Source organism: Eriocheir sinensis, chromosome 22 (assembly GCF_024679095.1).
Source record: "Eriocheir sinensis breed Jianghai 21 chromosome 22, ASM2467909v1, whole genome shotgun sequence".
NCBI classification, from domain to species: Eukaryota; Metazoa; Arthropoda; class Malacostraca; order Decapoda; family Varunidae; genus Eriocheir; species Eriocheir sinensis.
Genome location: NC_066530.1, coordinates 13,631,042 through 13,654,711, shown reverse-complemented (window position 1 = coordinate 13,654,711; position 23,670 = coordinate 13,631,042). Strand labels below are relative to the sequence as shown.

General features: G+C 37.5%; 1 protein-coding gene and 1 long non-coding RNA gene across 51 annotated transcripts in view; one reads left to right on the top strand and one right to left on the bottom strand.

The window, feature by feature from the left end:
* The window catches only part of LOC127002100 (TBC1 domain family member 16-like), a 41,264-nt gene extending 17,894 nt beyond the window's left edge, over positions 1-23,370 (top strand). For 3 of the 50 annotated variants that reach the window (XM_050867610.1, XM_050867662.1, XM_050867661.1), the window contains exons 12-18: positions 791-897; positions 2,038-2,254; positions 3,838-4,775; positions 4,938-12,851; positions 13,150-17,281; positions 18,014-19,501; positions 19,563-23,370. In XM_050867610.1, coding sequence (XP_050723567.1) covers positions 791-897; positions 2,038-2,254; positions 3,838-4,035 — 522 coding nt within the window. In that variant the 3' untranslated portion in view covers positions 4,036-4,775; positions 4,938-12,851; positions 13,150-17,281; positions 18,014-19,501; positions 19,563-23,370. Of the gene's footprint in view, positions 1-790; positions 898-2,037; positions 2,255-3,837; positions 12,852-13,000; positions 17,282-18,013; positions 19,502-19,562 lie in introns of all 50 variants that reach the window. The other 47 variants (XM_050867651.1, XM_050867657.1, XM_050867652.1 and 44 more) reach the window with 47 other exon arrangements.
* LOC127002102 (uncharacterized) lies at positions 17,092-18,211 on the bottom strand. Its single transcript, XR_007755720.1, has 3 exons — positions 18,076-18,211; positions 17,486-17,835; positions 17,092-17,237 (listed from the first exon to the last, which is right to left on the bottom strand). It is a non-coding gene; the product is annotated as an uncharacterized LOC127002102 (long non-coding RNA).
* Positions 23,371-23,670: the final 300 nt, after the last annotated feature.

Here is a 23,670-nt window from a genome sequence, read left to right as displayed (position 1 = left end):
TGTATTTGAAGATACCCTAACCTAACAAAACCACAAAAAGTTGCCATACATCTTTACTCAGAAAAACTCATATATTGTTCCTTACTAATGAGACTTTCTATATAACAAAGTGAAGGCTTTCTTTGTTAATTTATGCAATAGGTTTCTGGATATCATGTGTTTGAAAATTCTCAAAACTTAACCTAACCTTACCCAGCAAAACCCCAAACAGTTACCATACATCTTGAATCAGAAAAACTCATCTATGCTTCCTTACTATTGAGACTTTCTATGTAACAAAGTGAAGGCTTTCTTTGTTAATTTATGCTATAGGTTTCTGGATATCATGTGTTTGAAAATTCTCGAAACTTGACCTAACCTAACAAAACCCCAAACAGTTACCATACGTCTTGACTCTGAAAAATCATCTATTCTTCCTTTCTAAATGAGACTTTCTATATAACTTTACGAGTTCTTTCTTTGTTAATTTATGCCATAATTTGCTGCCTATCATATGTTTGAAAATTCTCTAAACTTAACCTAACCTAACAAAGCCCCGAACAGTTACCATACGTCTTGACTCAGAAAAACTCATCTATGCTTCCTTACTAACGAGACTTTATATATAACATTACGAGATCTTTCTTTGTTAATTTTTGCCATGATTTGCAAAAAAACAATAAGGATGAAAAAAGAAAAATACAAGAGAATGTAATTTTGTGCACACCCAATATTACAGACACGGAAAACAATTAATATTTCTTTCTTCGCCCCTCTCCTCCTCCTCCTCCTCCTCCTCCTCCTCCTCCAGAGTTACCTGAGGGAGCTACTGCGACTCATGACTCCGCGGTTCTTCACTCACATGGCGAACCAGCAGGACGGGATGGACCTGCTCTTCTGCCACCGCTGGATCCTGCTGTGAGTGTCCTGATGATGATGATTATGATGAGCTGGGGTCATTATGTTTGCCTTTAATGATGATGATAATTGGCTATAGATATTTGTGTATGTAATGAGGGTTTGACACTATTGAATTTTTATGATATGTTCTTTTACATGTATTATTTTTTGTTTTGATATTTTTGTTTCCTTTTGTTTCATAGGATTTTTTTTCTTTGTTGTGTTTTGAGGTTGGTGTTGATATTTAACCTGGTAGCTGCGGGGATCATGTTTCTTAAAGGCCCCTCTAAGCGAGAAAAATGAGAAAAAATCATCACTTACACAAACCATTTCATAATATATATCGAAGCATTTGTGATCAGTTTATGTATCATCTATTTTTTGGGGTTTAAATCATGGCACAAATTTGGCCCGTCGCTTCTACACAGTAAAGCCACAAATTTGGCCCGTCACTGCTACACGGTAAAGCCACAAATTTGGCCCGTCACTGCTACACGGTAAAGCCACAAATTTGGCCCGTCGCTGCTACCGGGTTAAGTGTATATATCATTATTTATTGTTTTAAGAGATGATGCTAATTGTTGTTTCATGAATGAGTAACACTTTTATTCATGTCTTCTTGTGGTGATGGTCTCTGTTTTACTGTATTTTTTGATCAAGTGATTAATTTTCTTGTATGCCAACCATGATTTTAGCTGTATGTGTATTAATGTTATTGTATTATTAAGTTTTTGTCAGGATCTCTTTTTATTCTGACCTTGTTTTGAAATGTGACCCTGTTCCTTTTTCCTGAGTGAGTTCATAAATTTGCTTCATTTTATCCTCATCTTCCTCCTCCTCCTTTTCATTCTTCTTTTCTACCTCCTCCTCTAACACAACCATCTTCTCAATTTCCTCATCCATGCCATCCCCTTCCTTCTTTTTCTCCATATTATCCATCATTTCCCTCATTTTTGCACCCCAACTCTACTCCTTGTCTGCTCCTTTTCCATGTCATTCAATTTGTCCTCCTTTTCCTCCTCTCTCCCATCCTTCTCCACCTCTAAACCTTATGTCCTCCTCCTCCCCCTCCTCATTTTGCTATCCTCCTCCTCCCCCTCCTCATTTTGCTATCCTCCTCCTCCCCCTCCTCATTTTGCTATCCTCCTCCCCCTCAAGATGCTTCAAGAGGGAGTTTCCTGAGGACGAGGCGCTGGCCATGTGGGAGGCGTGCTGGAGCAACTACCAGACGGACTACTTCCACCTCTTCCTCTCGGTGGCCATCGTCAGCATCTACGGGGCGGATGTGGTGGACCAGAACCTGAGGCCGGACGAGACACTGCTGTATTTCACGTCCCTGGCCGGCCACATGCAGGGACAGATGGTGCTGAAGAAGGTGTGTGTTTACCTGGTTGTATTTACCTTTGAAGATGCACCTGTTTTCTCGAGACAAAAAAAAAATAAAAAAAAAATAAAATAAATAAATAAATAAATAAATAAATATATGGGGGTGCTTCAATACTAAATGTTGAATGTTCTGTATGCTTGACCCCTTGGCTGTGGATTTCCTACAAGAAGACCTCACCAAGCTACAGGAATGGAACAAAAAGTGGCTGCTACAATTCAGTGAAGAAAAATGTAAAGTCCTGCACCTTGGGAGGGGATATCCAGCATACCAATACCACATGGGAAACACCCCACTATCCACCACAGAGGCAGAGAAAGACCTGGGTGTGTATGTTACCAGGCTACCAGTGAAAGCCAAATCCATGCCAATCGCAGTGGACGGGTTAATATAAGCCTTTTGGCAGTGCTCTGTGACGGCAACCTCTTATGGCAACCAGTGTTATTGTTTTGGTGTCGTCCGTGATCCTGGTGTGAGAGTGGGCTATAAGTAGGTTGGCCGAACAAAGACTCACATCACACTACATCATATTATATTCCATTTTCTTCTTACATTTCCCATTTTCTCTCCCTGTTTTGGTGCGTTCATTCAACAGCAACATGCAAAGGTACTGCGTTCATTACCCCATTCGAATCAGCTGATGTTATTGTTTTGGCGTTGGTTCGGGTCTTTGTGTGGATGTAGGCAGCTCCAGGGCGTCATTAGTATTGGCACTCTTCTTCCGTTCAGTAGGTTGGGCAAACAAAGACTCGCATCACAGTACATCATATTACATTGCATTTTCTTATTACATTTCCCATTTTCTCTCCCTGTTTTGGTGCGTTCATTCAACAGCCACGTGCAAAAGTACTGCGTTCGTCACACCATTCGAATCAACTGATGTTACTTCTTTGGTGTTGGTTCGGGTCTTTGTGTGGGTGTAGGCAGTTCCAGGGTGTCATTAGTATTGGCACTTGTTGATTCAGTTGGTGTCGATTCATCTTCCATTAACCTGTCCGCTGCGATTGTCAGGGATTTGGCTTTCACTGGTAGCCTGGTAACATATACTCCCAGGTCTTTCTCTGGCTCTGTGGTGGATTGTGGAGTGTTTCCCATGTGGTATTGGTATGCTGGATATTCTCTCCCAAGGTATATGACTTTACATTTTCCTTCATTGAATTGTAGCAGCCACTTTTTGTTCCATTCCTGTAGCTTGGTGATGTCTTCTTGTAGGAAATCCGCAGTCAAGGGGTTAAGTCAGTTGGCCAAACAAAGACTCACATTATACCACATTACATTGCATTTTCTTCTTACATTTCCCATTTTCACTCCCTGTTTTGCTGCAATCATTCAACAGCAACAAGCATCCGTTAAGTAGGTTGGCCAAACAAAGACACACTACATTACATTCTTTTTTTTACATCAGAGGACACGGCTCAAGGGCAATAAAAAGAGTACAAAAAAAAAAGCCTGCTACTCGCCGCTCCTATAAAAGATAAAAGTAAAGAGTAGCCAAAGGAGAGTCAATTTCGGGTGGGGGAGGAAAAACACATTACAATACGTTCTCTCATTACACTTCCCATTCTCTCTCTCAGGCTCGGGGTCTCCTGCACCAGTACCGCAGCATGAGCCACCTCCCCTGTACACTAGTGGGCCTGTGCGAGCTGTGTGGGCCGGGGATGTGGGACTCGGGGCATGTGCCGGTGGTGGCGTGTGTGGGGCACCCCGACGACCAGCCCTGCCCCCTCACCCAGTCCTCCACCAGCAGCACCCAGCCCCCAACGGCCTCTTGACACGCCACGCGGAAAGTCTTGCACCAGTTGGTCATGTGCAAGTAGGTGAGGGGAGGTAAAGTAAGGCAAGGTTCAGCTATGTTTGCTTTCACCTCGATTACGTCTTTGTGAGGTGACGTTTTGATTTGCTGTGTTGCTAGTCAGTTAAAATCGACAATATGGTAAAATTAGTGATATAGCTACAGAGAAATGGCCCCAGAAACAAGACAGTAGGTGAGGGGAGGTAAAGTAAGGCAAGGTTCAGCTATGTTTGCTTTAACCTCGATTACGTCTTGTGAGGTGATGTTTTGATTTGCTGTGTTGCTAGTCAGTTAAAATCGACAATATGGTAAAATTAGTGATATAGCTACAGAGAAATGGCCCCAGAAATAAGGCAGTAGGTGGGCAAGGTAGAGTAAGCTGATAATGTCTGTGGGGTTGATTTTCTTATTTGCTTTGTTTCTAGTCTGTTGAAATTGACAGTACAGTAAAATTATTGATATAGCTACAGTGAAATGGCCCCAGAAATAAGGCAGTAGGTAAAGGGAGGTAAAGTAAGGCAAGGTTCAGCTATTTCTGTCTGTGAGGTGACGTTTTTAATATGCTGCATTGCTAGTCAGTTAAAATCAGCAATACAGTAAAATTATTGATATAGCTACAGTGAAATGGCCCCAGAAATAAGGCAGTAGGTGAAGGGAGGTAAAGTAAGGCAAGGTTCAGCTATGTTTGCTTTAACCTCGATTATGTCCGCGTGAGGTGAGGTTTTGATTTGCTGCTAAAATCGACAATACGGTAAAATGATTGATATAGCTACAGTGAAATGGCCCCAGAAATAAGGCAGTAGGTAAAGGGAGGTAAAGTAAGGCAAGGTTCAGCTGTGTTTGCTTTAACCTTGATTATGTCTGCGTGAGGTGAGGTTTGAGGTTTTGATTTGCTGCTAAAATTGACAATATGGTAAAATTATTGATATAGCTACAGAGAAATGGCCCCAGAAACAAGACAGTAGGTAAAGTAAGGCAAGGTTCAGCTATGTTTGCTTTCACCTCGATTACGTCTTTGTGAGGTGAGGATTTGATTTGCTGTGTTGCTAGTCTTTTAAAATTGACAGTGCAGTAAAATTTTTGACATAGCTACAGAGAAATGGGCCCAGAGATGACAGTAGGTGAGAGGAGGTTGATTGAGATGAGGTTCTGCTATGTTTGCTTTCACCTCGATTTTGTCTTTGTGAGGTGAGGATTTGATTTGCTGCATTGCTAGTCAGTTAAAATCAACAATCCAGTAAAATTATCAACATAGCTACAAAGAAATGGCCCCAGAGATGACAGTAGGTGAGAGGAGGTTGATTGAGATGAGGTTCTGCTATGTTTGCTTTCACCTCGATTTTGTCTATGTGAGGTGAGGATTTGATTTACTGCATTGCTAGTCAGTTAAAATCAACAATCCAGTAAAATTATCAACATAGCTACAGAGAAATGGACCCCTAACTAAGACAGTAGGTTGGGGAAGGTAAAGTACGTTGATTATGTCTGTGAATTGACTTTCTTATTCACTGTGTTGCTAGTCAGTTAAAATTGACAATACAGTAAAATTTTTGACATAGCTACAGAGAAATTGCCAATGCCCAAAAAGAGTAACACTGAAGACTCACATTATATACCATCACGAGCAGCTTATCTATGTTGTTTTAAGAGAGAACTTCATAATTTATACGAGTGAACAGTGAGGCTAAGGTTGATTATGGTTAAGGTGTGTTTATATAGGCGATTCTGTTGTGTACTCTCAGTTATTTATGCGTAAGAGTGAGATTTTAACCACAGTGATTGAACCCGAAACAGATTAACATAAGTGGATAGGAAAGGTGATGAAGAAATGAGTATTGTGTGTATGTATTGAAGTTTTTATTGTGCATTCTCAGTTATTTTGCCATACGAGTGAGATTTTAACCCCATATTGATTGAACCCGAAACAGATTAACATAAGTGGATAGGAAAGATAATGGAGGAGTGATTCTTGTATGTGTGTGTATGTATTGAAGTTTTTATTGTGCATTTTCAGTTATTTTGCCATACGAGTGAGATTTTAACCCCATATTGATTGAACCCGAGACAGATTAACATAAGTGGATAGGAAAGATAATGGAGGAGTGATTCTTGTATGTATGTGTGTATGTATTGAAGTTTTTATTGTGCATTCTCAGTTATTTTGCCATACGAGTGAGATTTTAACCCCATATTGATTGAGCCCGAAACAGATTAATATAAGTGAATAGGAAAGATAATGGAGGAGTGATTCTTGTATGTATGTATGTCTGTATGTATGTATTGAAGATTTTATTGTGCATTCTCAGTTATTTTGCCATACGAGTGAGATTCTAAACCCATATTGATTTAACCCGAAACAGATTAATATAAATGAATAGGAAAGATAATGGAGGAGTGATTCTTGTATGTATGTATGTCTGTATGTATGTATTGAAGATTTTATTATGCATTATCACTTATTTTTGCACAAGAGTGAGATTCTAACACCATTGATTTAGCCCAAAACAGATTAATATAAATGGATAGGAAAGATAATGAGGGAAAAATTCTTGTATGTCGGTATGTGTGTATGTATATTCTATTGTGTATTATCAGTTATTTTTGCACAAGAGTGAGATTTGAAGCACGTGAATTAATGCCAAAAACAGATAATATATGTTGATAGGTAGGAAAAGGGGTTCAAATTCTGGTGCATGTGTGTGTGTGTGTGTTTCTGTGTGTGTGTGTATTTGTGTGTTGTGTATTTTCATTCGTATATCCATGAGTGTGAGATTTGTTTTAAGGAAAGCTGGAGAAGTGGCTGAAGAATTGTGCGGTGCCGAGATGGGTTTGTGTCCTGTCGAGGCGCTGCATATAATTGTGATTCTTGACGTTCAAAGATGACCCTTATTTACGTATCTTTTTATATTGATTTCCGAGACATTTTTATTTCTTTCGCGAGCTTTTAAAAATGGAATTATTTTTATTTGCCTTTAGAATGATTTTTACAATGCATTTTATTCCTATTGTTATTTTCATTATTATTGTTGTTATTATTATGCTATTATTTGCCTATGCTATGTGATATAATGTGATTACTTGGAGAAACGAAAGTATTTTGGTGGGCATTAATTAGTATGTGTGTGTGTGTGTGTGTGTGTGTGTGTGTGTGTGCCATCAAAGCAGGTGATAGGGAAGGTATTAAAGAGGGTGATGATAATGGTGACGGTGGTGATGATAGTTGTGATGGTATTAGTGATGGTGAGAACAGTTGTGATGGTGATGGTGACAGTTGTGGCACGTTTCGTAATTCCACTTTTCGATGAGTTGTGGTTTTCTCGGCACTCTGATTTTGAGTTGGTTGTGTGCACAGTTCTATCGGCACATTTTCACTTCCTTATACTGGAGGCAATCCCTGACATACGTGTTTAGGTTAGGATCCCGAAAGCTTCCATGGAGAGCGATTTCACGAACAGATTTTGCATAGGGATCATACGAGTCACACATTCCAGTGGCGTGTGTGAGAGTAGTCTTTATTTGTTTTTCTTTTTATTTATTGGTTTTTCTGCTGCCTGAGAGATATCCAACGTACTCTCTAGTTAGTGGAGTATCAAGCTCACTGGTTAGGAATGAACGCTTAGGGTATTATGGATCTGAACAGGCCCATATTTTCAAACATTTCAGGACTTCTTTATTATGCTCAACTGATGAATTTACAACAAAGATTTATTCATGGACTTTATTTTTACCAAAGATTGATAGTTCCCTCATGACAGTTTCTTTTACAGTCAGACGATAATTAATTACAGTATGTCTTTTTTGTTTAAGGTCTTCCAAAGATTTCAATACATCCCTTTTTTAGTGTATTTTTTGTATGTCGTTAGGTGTAGAGTTTTTGAGAAGTGACACATTGTAGAGAACGAGATGGGGAGGTGAAAGAGTTATGATTTTAGGCACGTTCGGATATTCCCAATTTTTCTGTTACAGTGTGCATGTCTTTCTTTTAAGGTCTTCCAAAGATTTCAGTACATCCCTTTTTAGTGTAATTTTTGTATGTCTTTAAGTGTAGAGTTTTTGAGAAGTGACACAGTGCAGAGGAGAGCAAGAGAACGGGAAATGAATGGGTTATGATTTCAGACACTCGGATATTCCCAAATTTTCAACCCTTAGACAGCGGTGGAACTCTATATAGACAGTCCAAAATTCAGTCAGTCAGTTTTGTATGGCAGAAATATAACAACACTTCCAGACTGCGGTAGAATCTATATATGGATGATAGTTAAAACACCTCTTATGTGGCGTAACTATATTTATGCAATGGTTCTAAGGTCGGCAGTGACTGTATATTAATTTTGGGGGGAGCTACTCTTCAAATACTTCCGCTGTCTAAGGTTCATGCATGTTTTGAAGTGTAGCGTCTTTAAGCAGTGATACAGCGCATACCAAATAGAGAGATGGGAAGAGGAGTTTTACTATGTTTCAGGAAAGATTCTGATGATGTTTTGGGGGAGCTACTCTTGAAATACTGCCGCTGTCTAAGAGTTAATACATGTTTTGAAGTGTAGCGTCTTTAAGCAGTGATACAGCGCATACCAAATAGAGGAATGGGAAGAGGTTTACTACGTTTCAGGAAAGATTCTGATGATGTTTTGGGGGAGCTACTCTTGAAATACTGCCGCTGTCTAAGAGTTAATACATGTTTTGAAGTGTAGCGTCTTTATGCAGTGATACAGTGCATACCAAATAGAGAGATGGGAAGAGGAGTTTTATTATGTTTCAGGAAAGATTCTGATGTTTCTACTTTTTTCCCTTTATGGTTTTTGAAGTTTAGCATCTAGGAGCAGTGATATAGCAGAGGAAATCAAAATATGAGAGAAGAAAGGCGTGTAAACATGTTATAAGTATGCAAAAAAAAACTGCATACCAAATAGAGGGACGGGAAGAGGAGTTTTAGTATGTTTTCAGGAATGATTCTGATGTTCCTACTCTTTTTACTTTACATTTTTCTAAGTCTACCATATTTGAGCAGTGATATAGCAGAGGAAATCAAAAGACAGGGGAAAGAAGGAGTGTAAGCATGTCATTACTCGCTCTTTTGAATCACTTAACTCGGGAAAATCTTGAATATTAAACGGAACAATAAGGAAAAAGACATTGGCAACTGCGTGTTAAATTAAAGAAGATAAAATAAGTAACGTATCGCCACAGGAAATAAGATATAAAGTATGCAAAAAATAGCAAATCGTACTTTTCCTCTAACAGTTTCCATTATCAGCTAAAATTATTGCCGGATCCCAGTCAGTATTAGCGTGAAAAAGAAAGTCGTGTATTTATGTTATTACCGAGCTACTTAATCTATTCATTTATTTTATTTGCTTTTCATTTAATATTTATTAGTAGGGGCACTTTTCTGCTGCCTGAGAGATATCCAACATCCTCTCTAGCTAGTGAAGTACCAAGCTCAATGGTTAGGAATGAACGCTTTGGGTGTTATGAATCTGATGAGGCTCTTATTCTCAAACATTTCACGCCTTACACACCCACACTCGGCAAGGCTTTCATAGAGGTTGTTGTTAGTATTTCCATGGGTAGTTTTATGAGCCTAGCGATAATTCAACAAGGCTTCTGCACCGTGAATATGAAAAAACACTCATGAGAACGTAACTAATCTCCTTTGTGGCCTAATTCCTTCCCCTTCTGTCTCTCTCCGGCGTATGACCACAGATGTTGCGCCGACTAAACAAAACTTTCCAGCTTTTCCGTTGTGGCCTTTGGAAGTGGTTGATGTGAGTGCTGAAAGTGTCTGAGAATAAAGGCCGGAGTACTGCTGAATGTTACAGGGTAGTTGTGACAATAAATCAATCGTCTAGTGTTTTGAATATTACTAGGACAAAGGCTCTGCAGGGAGGGCGTGATCTGGGCTAAAAAGAAAATGAGAAATAGATAAAGGAAATTGTATGTGGTTAGGAGGTGTATTTTTTTTCATATATTTTCTCTATTAGGCTTTTTTTTTTTTTTTTTTTACAGCAAAGGAGACAGTTCAAGGGCATAAAAAAAAGAAAACAATGAAAAAAAAAAAAAAAAAAAAAAGCCCGCTACTCACTGCTCCTAAATGACATGCAGTTGATATGAATAAGCACTTTTTGTATCGTAAGGAAATCAGGAAAAAGGAGAATGAGGGTGATTGAAGGAGTTATTAAATTTACAAGAAGGGAGGAGGTCATCTGGGCTATAAAGAAATGCAAAATAGATAAAGAAAATTGTGTGTGGTTAGGAAGTATATTTTTTTCATTTATTTTCTATATTCGGCAAATGACATGCAGTTAATATGAATGAGCACGACTTTTGAAGATAATTGAGTTTGCAAGCACTTTTCGTATATAACGGGAGATTGTATGTGTGAGTACGGAAGGAAGGAGAAAAGAAAGAGAATGAAGATGATTGAAAGAGTTATTAAAATTTAGAAGAAAAGACAGTTAATGCAAATTCCTCTGATTCAAATATCTCAGTGCTCTGAACTCTTAAAGGCAGGAAGCTATAACTCGATACTACTTTTTCTAATGGTGATTTTCTTTTTTTATTTTTATTTATTTATTTTTTTATAAAAGTGGTAGGCTCTCTCAAGGGGCCCCTTCAACAATCCCAGTCCGTTAGTGGCACAGACGAATTTTATTTACAGTGACTGCCATGGTGTATGACTTGCATTTGATATACAACTCCTTTGGGATGTAGTAATTAATTAACCCGTTCACTGCGATTGGCACGGATTTGGCTTTCGCTGGCATCTTGGTAACATATACTCCCAAGTGTTTCTCTGCCTCTGTGGTGCATAGTGGAGTGTTTCCCATGTGGTATTGGTATGCTGGATTTCCCCTCCCGAGGTGCAGGACTTTATATTTTTCTTCACTTAATTGTAGCAGGCACTTTTTGTTCCATTCCTGTAGCTTGATGTCTTCTTGTAGGAAATCCACAGTCAAGGGGTTAAGAAGGAGAAGAAGGAAACAAGGCACATAGTCTATAGCTTCTGTGTGATGCTGTTGAATAAGAAAAGGACAGGAACAGGTGCAGGGCAGATGCTATTCAAACCAACAGACTTTTTACTGTAGCTAACCTGACTTCTTATATGGGCTTAATCACTATTGACACACTCTTCACTGCACACACTTGTACCTGTAGTAGCTCACGTAGGTAATGTGGACACTAATGTATTGTGTGAGATTGATTGGGTTCCGTCACTCCCTTCCTACCTCCACTGTTCCCCCCTCCCTCCCGCTCACTGTTTGTTGTGCATATCATAAGTCTTTGGGTCATATTCTCAAACATTTTGGGACTTGCTCACCCACATTTGGTAAGGCTTTCATAGAGGTTGTTGTTGGTATATCCATTGGCAGTTTCATGAACCTAGCGATGGTTTGACAAGTTTGATAAGGCTTTCATAGAGGTTGTGGGTATATCCATGGAGCCTAGTGATAGTTTGACAAGTTTGATAAGGCTTTCATAGAGGTTGTTGTGGGTATATCCATGGACAGTTTTATGAGCCTAGTGATGGTTTGACCAGTTTGATAAGGCTTTCATAGAGGTTGTGGATATATTCATGGAGCCTAGTGATAGTTTGACAAGTTTGATAAGGCTTTCATAGAGGTTGTTGTGGGTATATCCATGGGCAGTTTCATGAACCTAGCGATGGTTTGACAAGTTTGATAAGGCTTTCATAGAGGTTGTGGATATATTCATGGAGCCTAGTGATAGTTTGACAAGTTTGATAAGGCTTTCATAGAGGTTGTTGTGGGTATTTCCATGGACAGTTTTATGAGCCTAGTGATAGTTTGACCAGTTTGATAAGGCTTTCATAGAGGTTGTTGTGGGTATTTCCATGGACAGTTTTATGAGCCTAGTGATAGTTTGACAAGGCTTCTGCACCATGAATGTAAAAAATCACTCCTGAGAACCTGACTTATCTCCCTTGAAGCCTTTGGAAATATTAATTGTGAGAGTCGGAAGCATTGAAGAATAACACTTGCCCTTGCACACATTTAAAAAGTCATATATTTCAGGATAAAACATAATATTTGTCACCGTAAAAGTACAGTGCATAGTCCGTAGCATCATAGAGGAGTAACTTGAATAATTTTGTCTATCTATGTACTCAGTGGAGAGATTATGAACCGTACAATACTTACGATACTTGAGTGAGTGGGTGTTTCATGTATCTTGTGCCTGGAATCTGTCTTTTCGATGCCCTTTTGCTATTTAAACCATCAATTAATCAATGGGGGCATATGCTGGGGGGTGCGTCTCCTTGCTCACCCTACTATGCCAAACCGCTAAATAGGAAAATTGTAGCAGAAATTGTTATGGGGTTCACTGCTCAAGGCTAGTGTGACGTTGCTGTGGTGTTAGTCCTGAGAAACGATATAACAAAGCCTCTGAAAACCCAATACATCTGTCTCTTTGATTCCTTTTTGCTGTTTAAATCATGAATGAGAAATATTGTAGCAGGAAGAGTTATGGGGTTCACTACTCAAGGCTAGTGTGACTTTGCTGTGGTGTTAGTCCCAAATGACGAAATAACACGGCCCCTGAAACCCAATACATATGACTCTTTGATTCCCTTTTGCTGTTTAAACCATGAATGAGGAAAAATTGTAGCAGGAAGAGTTACAAGGTTCACGACTCAAGGCTAGCGTGATGTTGCTGTGGTGTTAGTCCCAAATGACAAAATAACACAGCCCCTGAAACCCAATACATATGACTCTTTGATTCCCTTTTGCTGTTTAAACCATGAATGAGGAATATTGTAGCAGGAAGAGTTACAAGGTTCACGACCCAAGGCTAGCGTGATGTTGCTCTGGCGTTAGTCCTGAAAACGACATAACAAGGCCTTTGAAACAATATATCTGACTCACTGATTCCCATTTGGTCTTCAAGCCATGAATGAGAAATATTGTAGCAGGAAGAGTTACAAGGCTCACGACTCCAGGCTAGTGTGACATTGCTCTGGCGTTAGTCTTGAAAATGACATAACAAGGCCTTTGAAACAATATATCTGACTCACTGATTCCCTTTTGGTCTTTAAGCCATGAATGAGAAATATTGTAGCAGGAAGAGTTACGAGGTTCACGACTCAAGGTTAGCGTGATGTTGCTATGGTGGTATTTCTGAAAAAAGATGTAAAACAGTCCCGGAGACCCAATACATAATCTCCCATGCATTTACAGTAGAATTCTATCACTTGCTATCCTCCTTGTACCAATGCACCCGAAATGGAATCTTTCATACACTTACTCGGACAATCTACAGAAGTTCCTCAAAGGTTTACATTTAGCTTTTGATGCTGGTCTATTTTTCTGAAACTGACTCGGCATTCTGTGACATTGAATATTGTGTGTTGTAGTGACTTTGCTCTATATGATGCATCTCAACAGTTGACATTAAGTCTTCGCATTATTTTTTCTTTATTTCCTCTTCATTTTCTCATATCTTCATTATTTCTTCAGGTTTTCATTGCTTCATTATACTTTCCACTGATATTACAGATTTCTCTCTATGTTATGCATCTTAACAGTTGATATCTAAGTCTTCACATTATTTTTTCTTCATTTCCTCATCATTTTCTCATCGTATTTTCATTATTCCTTCAGGTTTTCACAGTTTCATAATACTTTCTACTGATATTACAGATTTCTCTCTATGTTATGCATCTTAACAGTTGATATCTAAGTCTTCACATTATTTTTTCTTCATTTCCTCATCATTTTCTCATCATATCTTCATTATTCCTTCAGGTTTTCACAGTTTAATAATACTTTCCACTGATATTACAAATTTCTCTCTATATGATGCATCTTAACAGTTGATATCTAAGACTTCACATTATTTTTTCTTCATTTCCTCTTCATTTTCTCATATCTTCATTATTCCTTCAGGTTTTCAGTTTCATTATACTTTCTACTGATATTAAAGATTTCTCTCTATGTTATGCATCTTAACAGTTGATATCTATGTCTTCACATTATTTTTTCTTCATTTCCTCTTCATTTTCTCATCATATCTTCATTATTCCTTCAAGTTTTCACAGTTTCATTATACTTTCTACTGATATTAAAGATTTTGCTCTATATCATGCATTTTAACAACAATTGATATTACGATTCAACAAGTATTTAGTTCTTATATGTTTGGAATTCGAAATTTATCCATATTCTACTTCACATATGTGGCGCTCCCTATTGATGTGAGGTAAGCGATATGGGGGTCAATCTTTACATATCACTAGCCTTGCATTGACCAACTCTTCAGGTGTTTTGAGGCAACTTTTCAGACTAAAATTCAAAGTTGTGTCATTATGGTCAAATATTTTCTTTTGGATTCCTAAGACAAGCAATGATCACCTAATGTCAATCGCTGTTTTCTCATTTTCTTTTGCCTGTCGCTTGGCTCACCTCAGCAGGCAGCGACACATATATAGTTCACTTCAGTAATTAGTGACGGCATATATTATTATTATTTTCATTTACAGTTTTAGTTGCATGGCTGAAATTCAAGGTTTGTCTGTATTATTTCTTCATATATACAGTGCACATAAGTTTATTTCCAGTGCATGTTGTTATTTTTTATTTAGAATGTTAGTTAGATATTTGGAATTCATTTTTTTTTCTATATTTGTTGCTTCTTCGCATTATAGTAGAGTGCACATAAGTTTATTTCCAGTACATGTTGTTATTTTTTATTTAGAATGTTAGTTAGATATCTGGAATTCAAGGCTTTTTCTATATTTATTACTTCTTCACATCATATAGTGCACTTTAGCTTATTACCAGTACATTTTATTATTTTTATTCACAATTTTAGTTAGATATCTGGAATTCAAGTTTTTTCCTTTACTTATTACTTCACATTATATAGTGCACATTAGCTTATAACCAGTATATATTATCATTATTAAATTTGAGGTGTATCTATATTCTACTTCTCACATGTCGTATACTATATAGTTCAATAACAGTACATATATATTATTTTTTATTTACATAGATTTCAGAAGTGTTGACCTAAATTCCTCTTGTCTAAATTCATGCGAACAGGATAATATAATCTCTTACGTAATGAACAGTTTGAATTCTTGGAAGGCAGGAAATGACGAGAGACAAAACAGTTCTCTGATATCTGAAGTACAGGATATCCTAAGAAAAACACTTTACTTATCCGACAGACGTGCGGCGTAAAACGATGGTGCCTAATACAGGACCATCATAATTGTTTCTGTTTTTATCATTATTACTATTATTATTATGTTTGTTTTCACGGTTTTCGGTTGCACGGACATATATTTATCCTTCACTGCTGATAAGGGAACAATTTTTAAGGTGCATCTGTTTTAATACTAGCTTGTTTGATTTGTGAATATGACTGTACGTGTGTGTGTGTTTGTGTGTGTGTGTGTGTGTGTGTGTGGATATGACATAGTACATCAAAGATTCTATGATGTTTCCAATTCTTTTTAGGGAAACCTGTCAATATTTTATCATTTCTTTTTGAGCCATAATGCATCGGAGGAATTTATCGTGTGTCAAACTTCATAGCTCTTGCTGAGACCGTATTTGTGTCCTGGATGTTGTTCTGAAGAGTTTGGGAAAGTCATGACCCAGAAAAATATTATGGAAGAATTTGGGAAAGTCATGACCCAGAAAATATTATGGAAGAGTTTGGGAAAGTCAGGACCCAGAAAAATATTATGGAAGAATTTGGGAAAGTCATGACCCAGAAAAATATTATGGAAGAGTTTGGGAAAGTCATGACCCAGAAAAATATTATGAAAGAGTTTGGGAAAGTCATGACCCAGAAAAATATTATGGAAGAGTTTGGGAAAGTCATGACCCAGAAAAATATTATGGAAGAGTTTGGGAAAGTCAGGACCCAGAAAAATATTATGGAAGAGTTTGGGAAAGTCAGGACCCAGAAAAATATTATGGAAGAATTTGGGAAAGTCATGACCCGGAAAAATATTATGGAAGAGTTTGGGAAAGTCATGACCCAGAAAATATTATGGAAGAGTTTGGGAAAGTCAGGACCCAGAAAAATATTGGTTAGAAAGCACTATGACCCTGTTGTTTTGTGTTCTGTCTGTCTGAAGAACCTTGGTCAGTTGGAGCTCTTTAAATGAGACCCTATTTCTGGTCCACAAAAAAATTAATAAGGTAGTACCATGACCATATTTCTTTGTGTTCTGCCTTTTCATCTGAGTGGTTTTGGCAAGATAGGTTCCAGGAAAGACATTAGTGTGATCCTGTTTGTGGTTTGCATGTTGATTTGATGAGTTTTGGCAAGTCAGGGCTTATAAGGATATTAGTAAGACCCTATTTGTATTTTGCCAGGTATTTGTTTAGGAAAGTTAGACTGCAAAAAGATATTAGTGAAGACCCTGTTTGTGGTTTGTGTGTTGATTCGATGAGTTTTGGCAAGTCAGCGCTCGGAAGGATATTAGTAAGACCCTATTTGTATTTTGCCAGGTATTTGTTTAGGAAAGTTAGACTGCAAAAAGACATTAGCTAAGACCCTGTTTGTGGTTTGCATGTTGATTTGATGAGTTTTGGCAAGTCAGCGCTCGGAAAGATATTAGTAAGACCCTATTTGTATTTTGCCAGGTATTTGTTTAGGAAAGTTAGACTGCAAAAAGACATTAGCTAAGACCCTGTTTGTGGTTTGCATGTTGATTTGGTGAGTTTTGGCAAGTCAGGACACAGAAGGATATTAGTAAGACCTTATTTATATTTTGCCAGGTATTTGTTTAGGAAAGTTAGACTGCAAAAAGACATTAGCTAAGACCCTGTTTGTATTCTGCCTGGTAATTGTTTAGGCAAGTCAGGGTGCAGAAAGATATTTGCAAGACTCTATTTGAATTTTGCCAGGTATTTGTTTAGGAAAGTTAGAGTGCAAAAAGACATTAGTGAAGACCCCGTTTGTGTTCTGCCTGGTAATTGTTTAGGCAAGTCAGGGCGCAGAAAGATACTTGCAAGATTATTTATGGGTTGCCTGTTGATTTGATGAGTTTTGGGATGTCAGAGCCTACAGATATATTAAGGCCATGTTTGTCTGTGCTCTGCCTGGTATTTGTTTCAGTAAGTCAGGGTGCAGAGAATTTTTAGTATGAGTGTTTCTTTTTTGGTCCGAAGAGTTGGGCAAGTCAGGGCCTACAAAGATGACCTGTTTGTTTGTGTTCTGCCTCGTATTTGTTTCAGTAAGTCATGGTGCAGAGAATTTTTAGTATGAGTGTTTCTTTTTTGGTCTGAAGATGAGTTGGGATGTCAGAGCCTACAGATATATTAAGGCCATGTTTGTCTGTGCTCTGCCTGGTATTTGTTTCAGTAATTCAGGGTGCAGAGAATTTTTAGTATGACAGTGTTTATTTTTTGGTCCGATGAGTTGGGCAAGTCAGGACCTACAAAGATGACCTATTTGTTTGTGTTCTGCCTGGTATTTCTTTCAGTAATTCAGGGTGCAGAAAATTTTTAGTATGACAGTGTTTATTTTTTGGTCTGAAGAGTTGGGCAAGTCAGGACCTACAAAGATGACCTATTTGTTTGTGTTCTGCCTGGTATTTCTTTCAGTAATTCAGGGTGCAGAAAATTTTTAGTATGACAGTGTTTATTTTTTGGTCCGATGAGTTGGGCAAGCCAGGACGTACAATGATGACCGATGTATCTTTGTTCTGCCTTGTATTTGTTTCAGTAAGCCAGGGTGCAGAAAAATACAAGTTTGACATTATTTATTTTTTGGTCCGAAGAGTTGGGCAAGTCATGGCCTACAAAGATGACCCATTTGTTTGTGTTCTGCCTCGTATTTGTTTCAGTAAGTCAGGGTGCAGAGAATTTTTAGTATGACAGTGTTTCTTTTTTGGTCCGAAGAGTTGGGCAAGCCATGACGTACAATGATGACCTGTTTGTTTGTGTTCTGCCTCGTATTTGTTTCAGTAAGTCAAGGTGCAGAGAATTTTTAGTATGAGTGTTTCTTTTTTGGTCCGAAGAGTTGGGCAAGTCAGAACCTACAAAGATGACCTATTTGTTTGTGTTCTGCCTCGTATTTGTTTCAGTAAGTCATGGTGCAGAAATTTTTTAGTATGACAGTGTTTCTTTTCTTGGTCCGAAGAGTTGGGCAAGCCAGGACGTACAATGATGACCGATGTATCTTTGTTCTGCCTGCTTGTTTTGGCAATTCAGGGCCCAGACAGACACCAGTGAAACTCTCTCCGTCTACTACCTAAGAATCGGAGGAGTTTCCGACACCATACGCCTACAAGAACAGTGCCAAAGTTTCTGGTTTTATGGAAGACTTTTTAAGACCTTCGTACTGTAGCTCTAAAAGTATATATGTCGTTGTCTGGCTCTGTATAATATTAAGTGGGGAGCAGGTGAACTTAGTGGTTTGGTGTAATGAATCGCTGTACTCTTTAGTTTTATATATCCAGTTTTCGTCACTAGACTAGCACTTTTTTCACACATCTTCCTGTTAGGTTGTTGTAGTGTGCGGCATGTATTCAGCTGTTAACCGACTAAGTGTATCAATCAGTATTTACGCAGCTGAAAGAGATCGCAAGAGAGACGATTTTTGAAGAAACCACCAAACATTTTCATGCATTTTCCTGTACAGTTGTTCTAGTGCAAGGTAGTCAGCAGCTGTTACCTAATGAAAAGATGTGTCAGCCGTTATTTACGCAGCTGAAAGAAATCGCAAAACAGAAAGATGATTTATGAAGGTGGTGTTGACATATCTCTCACTTATCTTCCCGTACAGTTGTCTAGTGCAAGGTTGTCAGCTGTTACCTTATGAAAAGATGTATCAGCCGTTATTTATGAAGCTGAAAGATATCGCAAAACAGAATGGTGATTTCTGAAGGTGGTGTTGACATATCTCTCACTTATCTTCCTGTAAAGTTGTCTAGTGCAAGATAATCAGCAGCTGTAACATGACCAAAGATGTATCAATCATTATTTAAGCAGCTGAAAGGAATAACAACAAATTTACTAAGAAACAGATGACATTTCTCTCACTTATCTTCCTGTACAGTTGTCTAGTGCAAGATAATCAGCAGCTGTAACATGACCAAAGATGTATTAATCATTATTTAAGCAGCTGAAAGAAATAACATGACAATTTACTAAGAAACAGATGACATTTCTCTCGCTTCTTCCTATACAGTTGTTCTAGTGCAAGGTATTCAGCAGCTGTTGCCTGATTTATGATGTACCAGAACTGTTAAAGAAGCAGCTGTAAGGCATAACATGATGATTGATTGAGAAAGTGACCAGACTTTTATCACACATCATCCTGTAAGTTTGTTCCTGTGCAAGTCATTCACCTGTACCTGACTATGAGGTGTCAGGACGGTCACTCAAGCAGCTGGAAGGAATGATAAGATGAAGTATTGAGAAACTCGGCTATTTCGTTCTCATACATCTTTTTACTTCAAGGTTGTTATGATCTTGGTTGTTTGATACTTGGCTATTTTGTTTTGACACACCTCACTGCAAGGTTGTTATGATGCAGGTTGTTGAGCATTGCCCTGAGTGTGAGGTGTTAGAGGTTGTAAATTCATTAAGAACTTGGCTATTTTGTTTTGACACACCTCACTGCAAGGTTGTTATGATGCAGGTTGTTGAGTATTGCCCTGAGTGTGAGGTATTAGAGGTTGTAAATGACAATCTTAACTTAAAGAAAGAAGACAATTTCAGGAACTTAGAGAAGGAAGAACTTACTGAAGGAATAATACACTTTGAGTAAGTTTAAGAAGAAGGAATTTAATGAAGGGGGAACTTGAAGAAGGAACAAGACATTTTAGGAAGTTAGAGAAGGAATTTAATGAAGAAAAAGACAGTTAGGAAGATAAGGAAGGAGAAACTTAATGAAGAGAATTTGAGGAAGTTAAAAACAACTTGAAGAAGCTTGAGAAGAAGGAACTAATGAAGGCACAAGACAATCTAGGAAGTTAAAGATGAAAGAATTTACTGAGGGAACAAGACAATTTAGGAAGTTGAGGAAGGAATAACTATTAAAGGAGGAACTAGACGATTTATGAAGTGATTAAGATCCTGAGACCCAACGTTGCCAGATTGTCGTACTCAGCTGATTATATTTCCCGACTTCCTATCCCCAAACTGTTTTCTGGGCTTCTTCTTCTTGGCAATAGTTGGGCGTCAGAAACAGGTAAATACTATGCTCTGAGTACGACAATCTGGCGACGGTGCTGAGACCCCACAATTTTAAGGTATTTAGAAATAACACGACAATAAATGGATTACGTTAAGTGCTCTCAGAGAACCAATGACTTTAAATACCATACCATGAAAGACTGTATTTAGCAATGAAGGGATAAGTTAAGTGTTCTCAGACAAGTGGTAAGAACAAGACAACTTACAGAACCAATGACTTCAAATACCATACCATGAAAGACTGTATTTAGCGATGAAGGTTTCAAGACGGCCCAATTACGAAAGTTTTACTGCTGCAACAAGATTTTATTTATTTATTTTTTTTTTTTACAACAAAGGAGACAGCTCAAGGGCACAAAAAAAGGAAACAATAATAAAAAAAAGCCTGCTACTCGCTGCTCCTAAAAAGAATCGAGGTGTTTTGTGCCATATCAGTAAAAAGATGATTATTGAGCAATGTCGATCTTGTAACTGCATTTCTACTGGAAAGCCACACAACACAATTATAAGTACAAGACAGTTATAAAAGTTTCCTTCTGTAACATGATTATAATTGATGGGTTTTGGTGCCATATCAGTAAAAAGATGATTATTAAGCAATGTCGATCTTGTAATTGCATTTCTACTGGAGAGCCACACAACACAATTATAAGTACAAGACTTATAAAAGTTTCCTTCTGTAACATGATTATAATTGATGTGTTTCGGTGCCATGTCAGTAAAAAGATGATTAATAAGCAATGTCGATCTTGTAACTGCATTTCTACTGGAGAGCCACACAACACAATTATAAGTACAAGACTGTTATAAAAGTTTTCCACTGTAACATGATTATAATGGATGGGTTTCGGTGCCATATCAGCGAAAAGACAATCGTTTAAGGGATTTTGATCAGATAACTGCATATATTTATTTATTTATTAGTTTTCCTGTATGTCATGTTCACCAGATTTTGGATGCATCTCAAATATAAAATAATTCTGACAATGGGAGAAAAAGAAAATAATGTAGAAATCTAAGTTGGGTTTACAAATGAAGTGTTTAAATTTTGGACACATCTCTAGAAAATCACTTCTGACAACAGGATGAAAAAAAAAGTGTGGAAATTTAAGTTAGGCCTACAAATAAACTTTTAAGATTTTGGATACATCTTTAAAATTACTTCTGACACCAGGATAAAAAAAAATAATGTGAAAATTTAAGTTAGGTCATAATGAAAGGTTAAGATTTTGAATACATCTCTAAAAATTACTTCTGACACTTGGAAAAAAAATATTAATGTTAAATCTTGGATACATCTCTAAAATTACTTCTGACACTTGGAAAAAAAAATATTAATGTTAAATCTTGGATACATCTCTAAAATTACTTCTGACACTTGGAAAAAAAATATTAATGTTAAATCTTGGATACATCTCTAAAATTACTTCTGACACTTGGGAAAAAAATATTAATGTTAAATCTTGGATACATCTCTAAAATTACTTCTGACACTTGGGGAAAAAATATTAATGTTAAATCTTGGATACATCTCTAAAATTACTTCTGACACCAGGAAAAAAAAATATTAATGTGAAATCTTGGATACATCTCTAAAATTACTTCTGACACTTGGAAAAAAAAATATTAATGTGAAATCTTGGATACATCTCTAAAATTACTTCTTACACTTGGAAAAAAAAATATTAATGTGAAATCTTGGATACATCTCTAAAATTACTTCTGACACGAGGAAAAAAAAAATAATGTGGAAATCTAAGTTACGTCATAATGAATTGCTTATAGATTTTGGATACATCTCTTAAATTCCTACAGGCATCAAGTGAAAAAATACAGTTGAAATTTGCATTAGGTCTAAAAATGAAGGAATTTGGAGACATTCTAAAATTGTGAGCAGGTGTGAAATCTTAAGTTAGGATCCCCAACGAAATACAAAAAAAAAAAAAGAAAAAAAGTTAGGTCTTCAAATCTCTAAAATTGTGAGCAGGTTTAAAAATGACATGGAAAGCTAAGTTATGTCTACAAATGAAGTGTTTAGATTTTGGACACCACTAAAATTCCTACTTCAATCTCTTTTGTGGCCATGGGAAATATTTTTTGTTTGAGCCCAAAGTTAAGTTAGGTTTACAAATCTCTAAAATTGTGAGCAGGTATGAAAATGGTATGGAAAGCTAAGTTACGTCTACAAATGAAGCGTTTAGACTTTGAACACCACTAAAATTCCTACTCTGGGAAATATTTCTTCTTTTTTTGACCTGTAACGCTTTGTATCGCTTCTTAGGTCCTCCTCCTCCTCGTTCCTCCCTTCTCCTTATTCACCAACGTTGCCAGATTGTCGAACTCAGAACATAGTATTTTTCCGTTTCTGACCCAAAAATATTGCCAAGAAACTCTGATAACTAACCATTTTAACGATAATTATAAATGAAGCCAGTTATTGGGGTGGAGGAGACAGTTTTTGGGTCGGAAAAAGGCAAACACAGAGGCTCGGCACAACAATCTGGCACCGTTGTTATTCACACACGTTCCTTTTCAGTGTCCCAAAGTCTCTGAGAATACGAACCTAAAACAATTCAAGTCTTCTGATGGTATATTTCGCACCCAAACTCCTTGTACACTGTGACTTCCTTCCTAGCATGATATATACCGCATTCCAACAAGACCAAAACCCGTAGATCGGTCACTTAAAACCCTTAGATTGACTGTATTGTTCTGATAACCGAGTGTTTTTGTAATTGGGTGGATGAAGTCATATGTCGCTGCTGTCTTTTCCCATATCTTATCAACCCTCCTTTCCTCTGCGTTCTTATTTTTTCTCCTCCTCCTCCTCTGTGTGTGTGTGTGTGATTAAGACAGTCTATGATCGAGGCTTTAGTATAAGTTGTTTCTCTTCTTGACAATAGCGAGTAAGATCATCTAGCTAGTTTTGGGGTGTTTGTGCAGTTAATATTAGTATGCTATGTGTGCGTGTGTGTGTGTGTGTTGGGTGATTGGCTAACTCGATATCCTGTTTTGCTTGCTTGCCTGTGTGTGTGTGTGTGTGTGTGTGTGTGTGTGTTTTTCAGCAGCCCAAGTCACGTTGCTGTTTCTGTAAATACTATACATATCAATAAAAATGATGAGTGAAATTATATGATAGCTCCAGTGCGTCTTTATTCAGCCTTACTGCATACTCTGTACATTACTATTATCATTATTGTTATTACTATTATCTCCATCTTCTGTTATGTTCTGACTATCTTTTTTATAGCTTACAGCTCTATTATCATTACCTGACCTTAACTTACCGTACACCTTACCTGACCTTACCTTACCTGACCTTAACTTTACCTTACCTTACCTTATCTAACCTAATCATACCTTCCCTTGCCTTATCTAACTTAATCTTACCTTACCTAACCTTACCTTACCTTACCTGACCTTAACATACT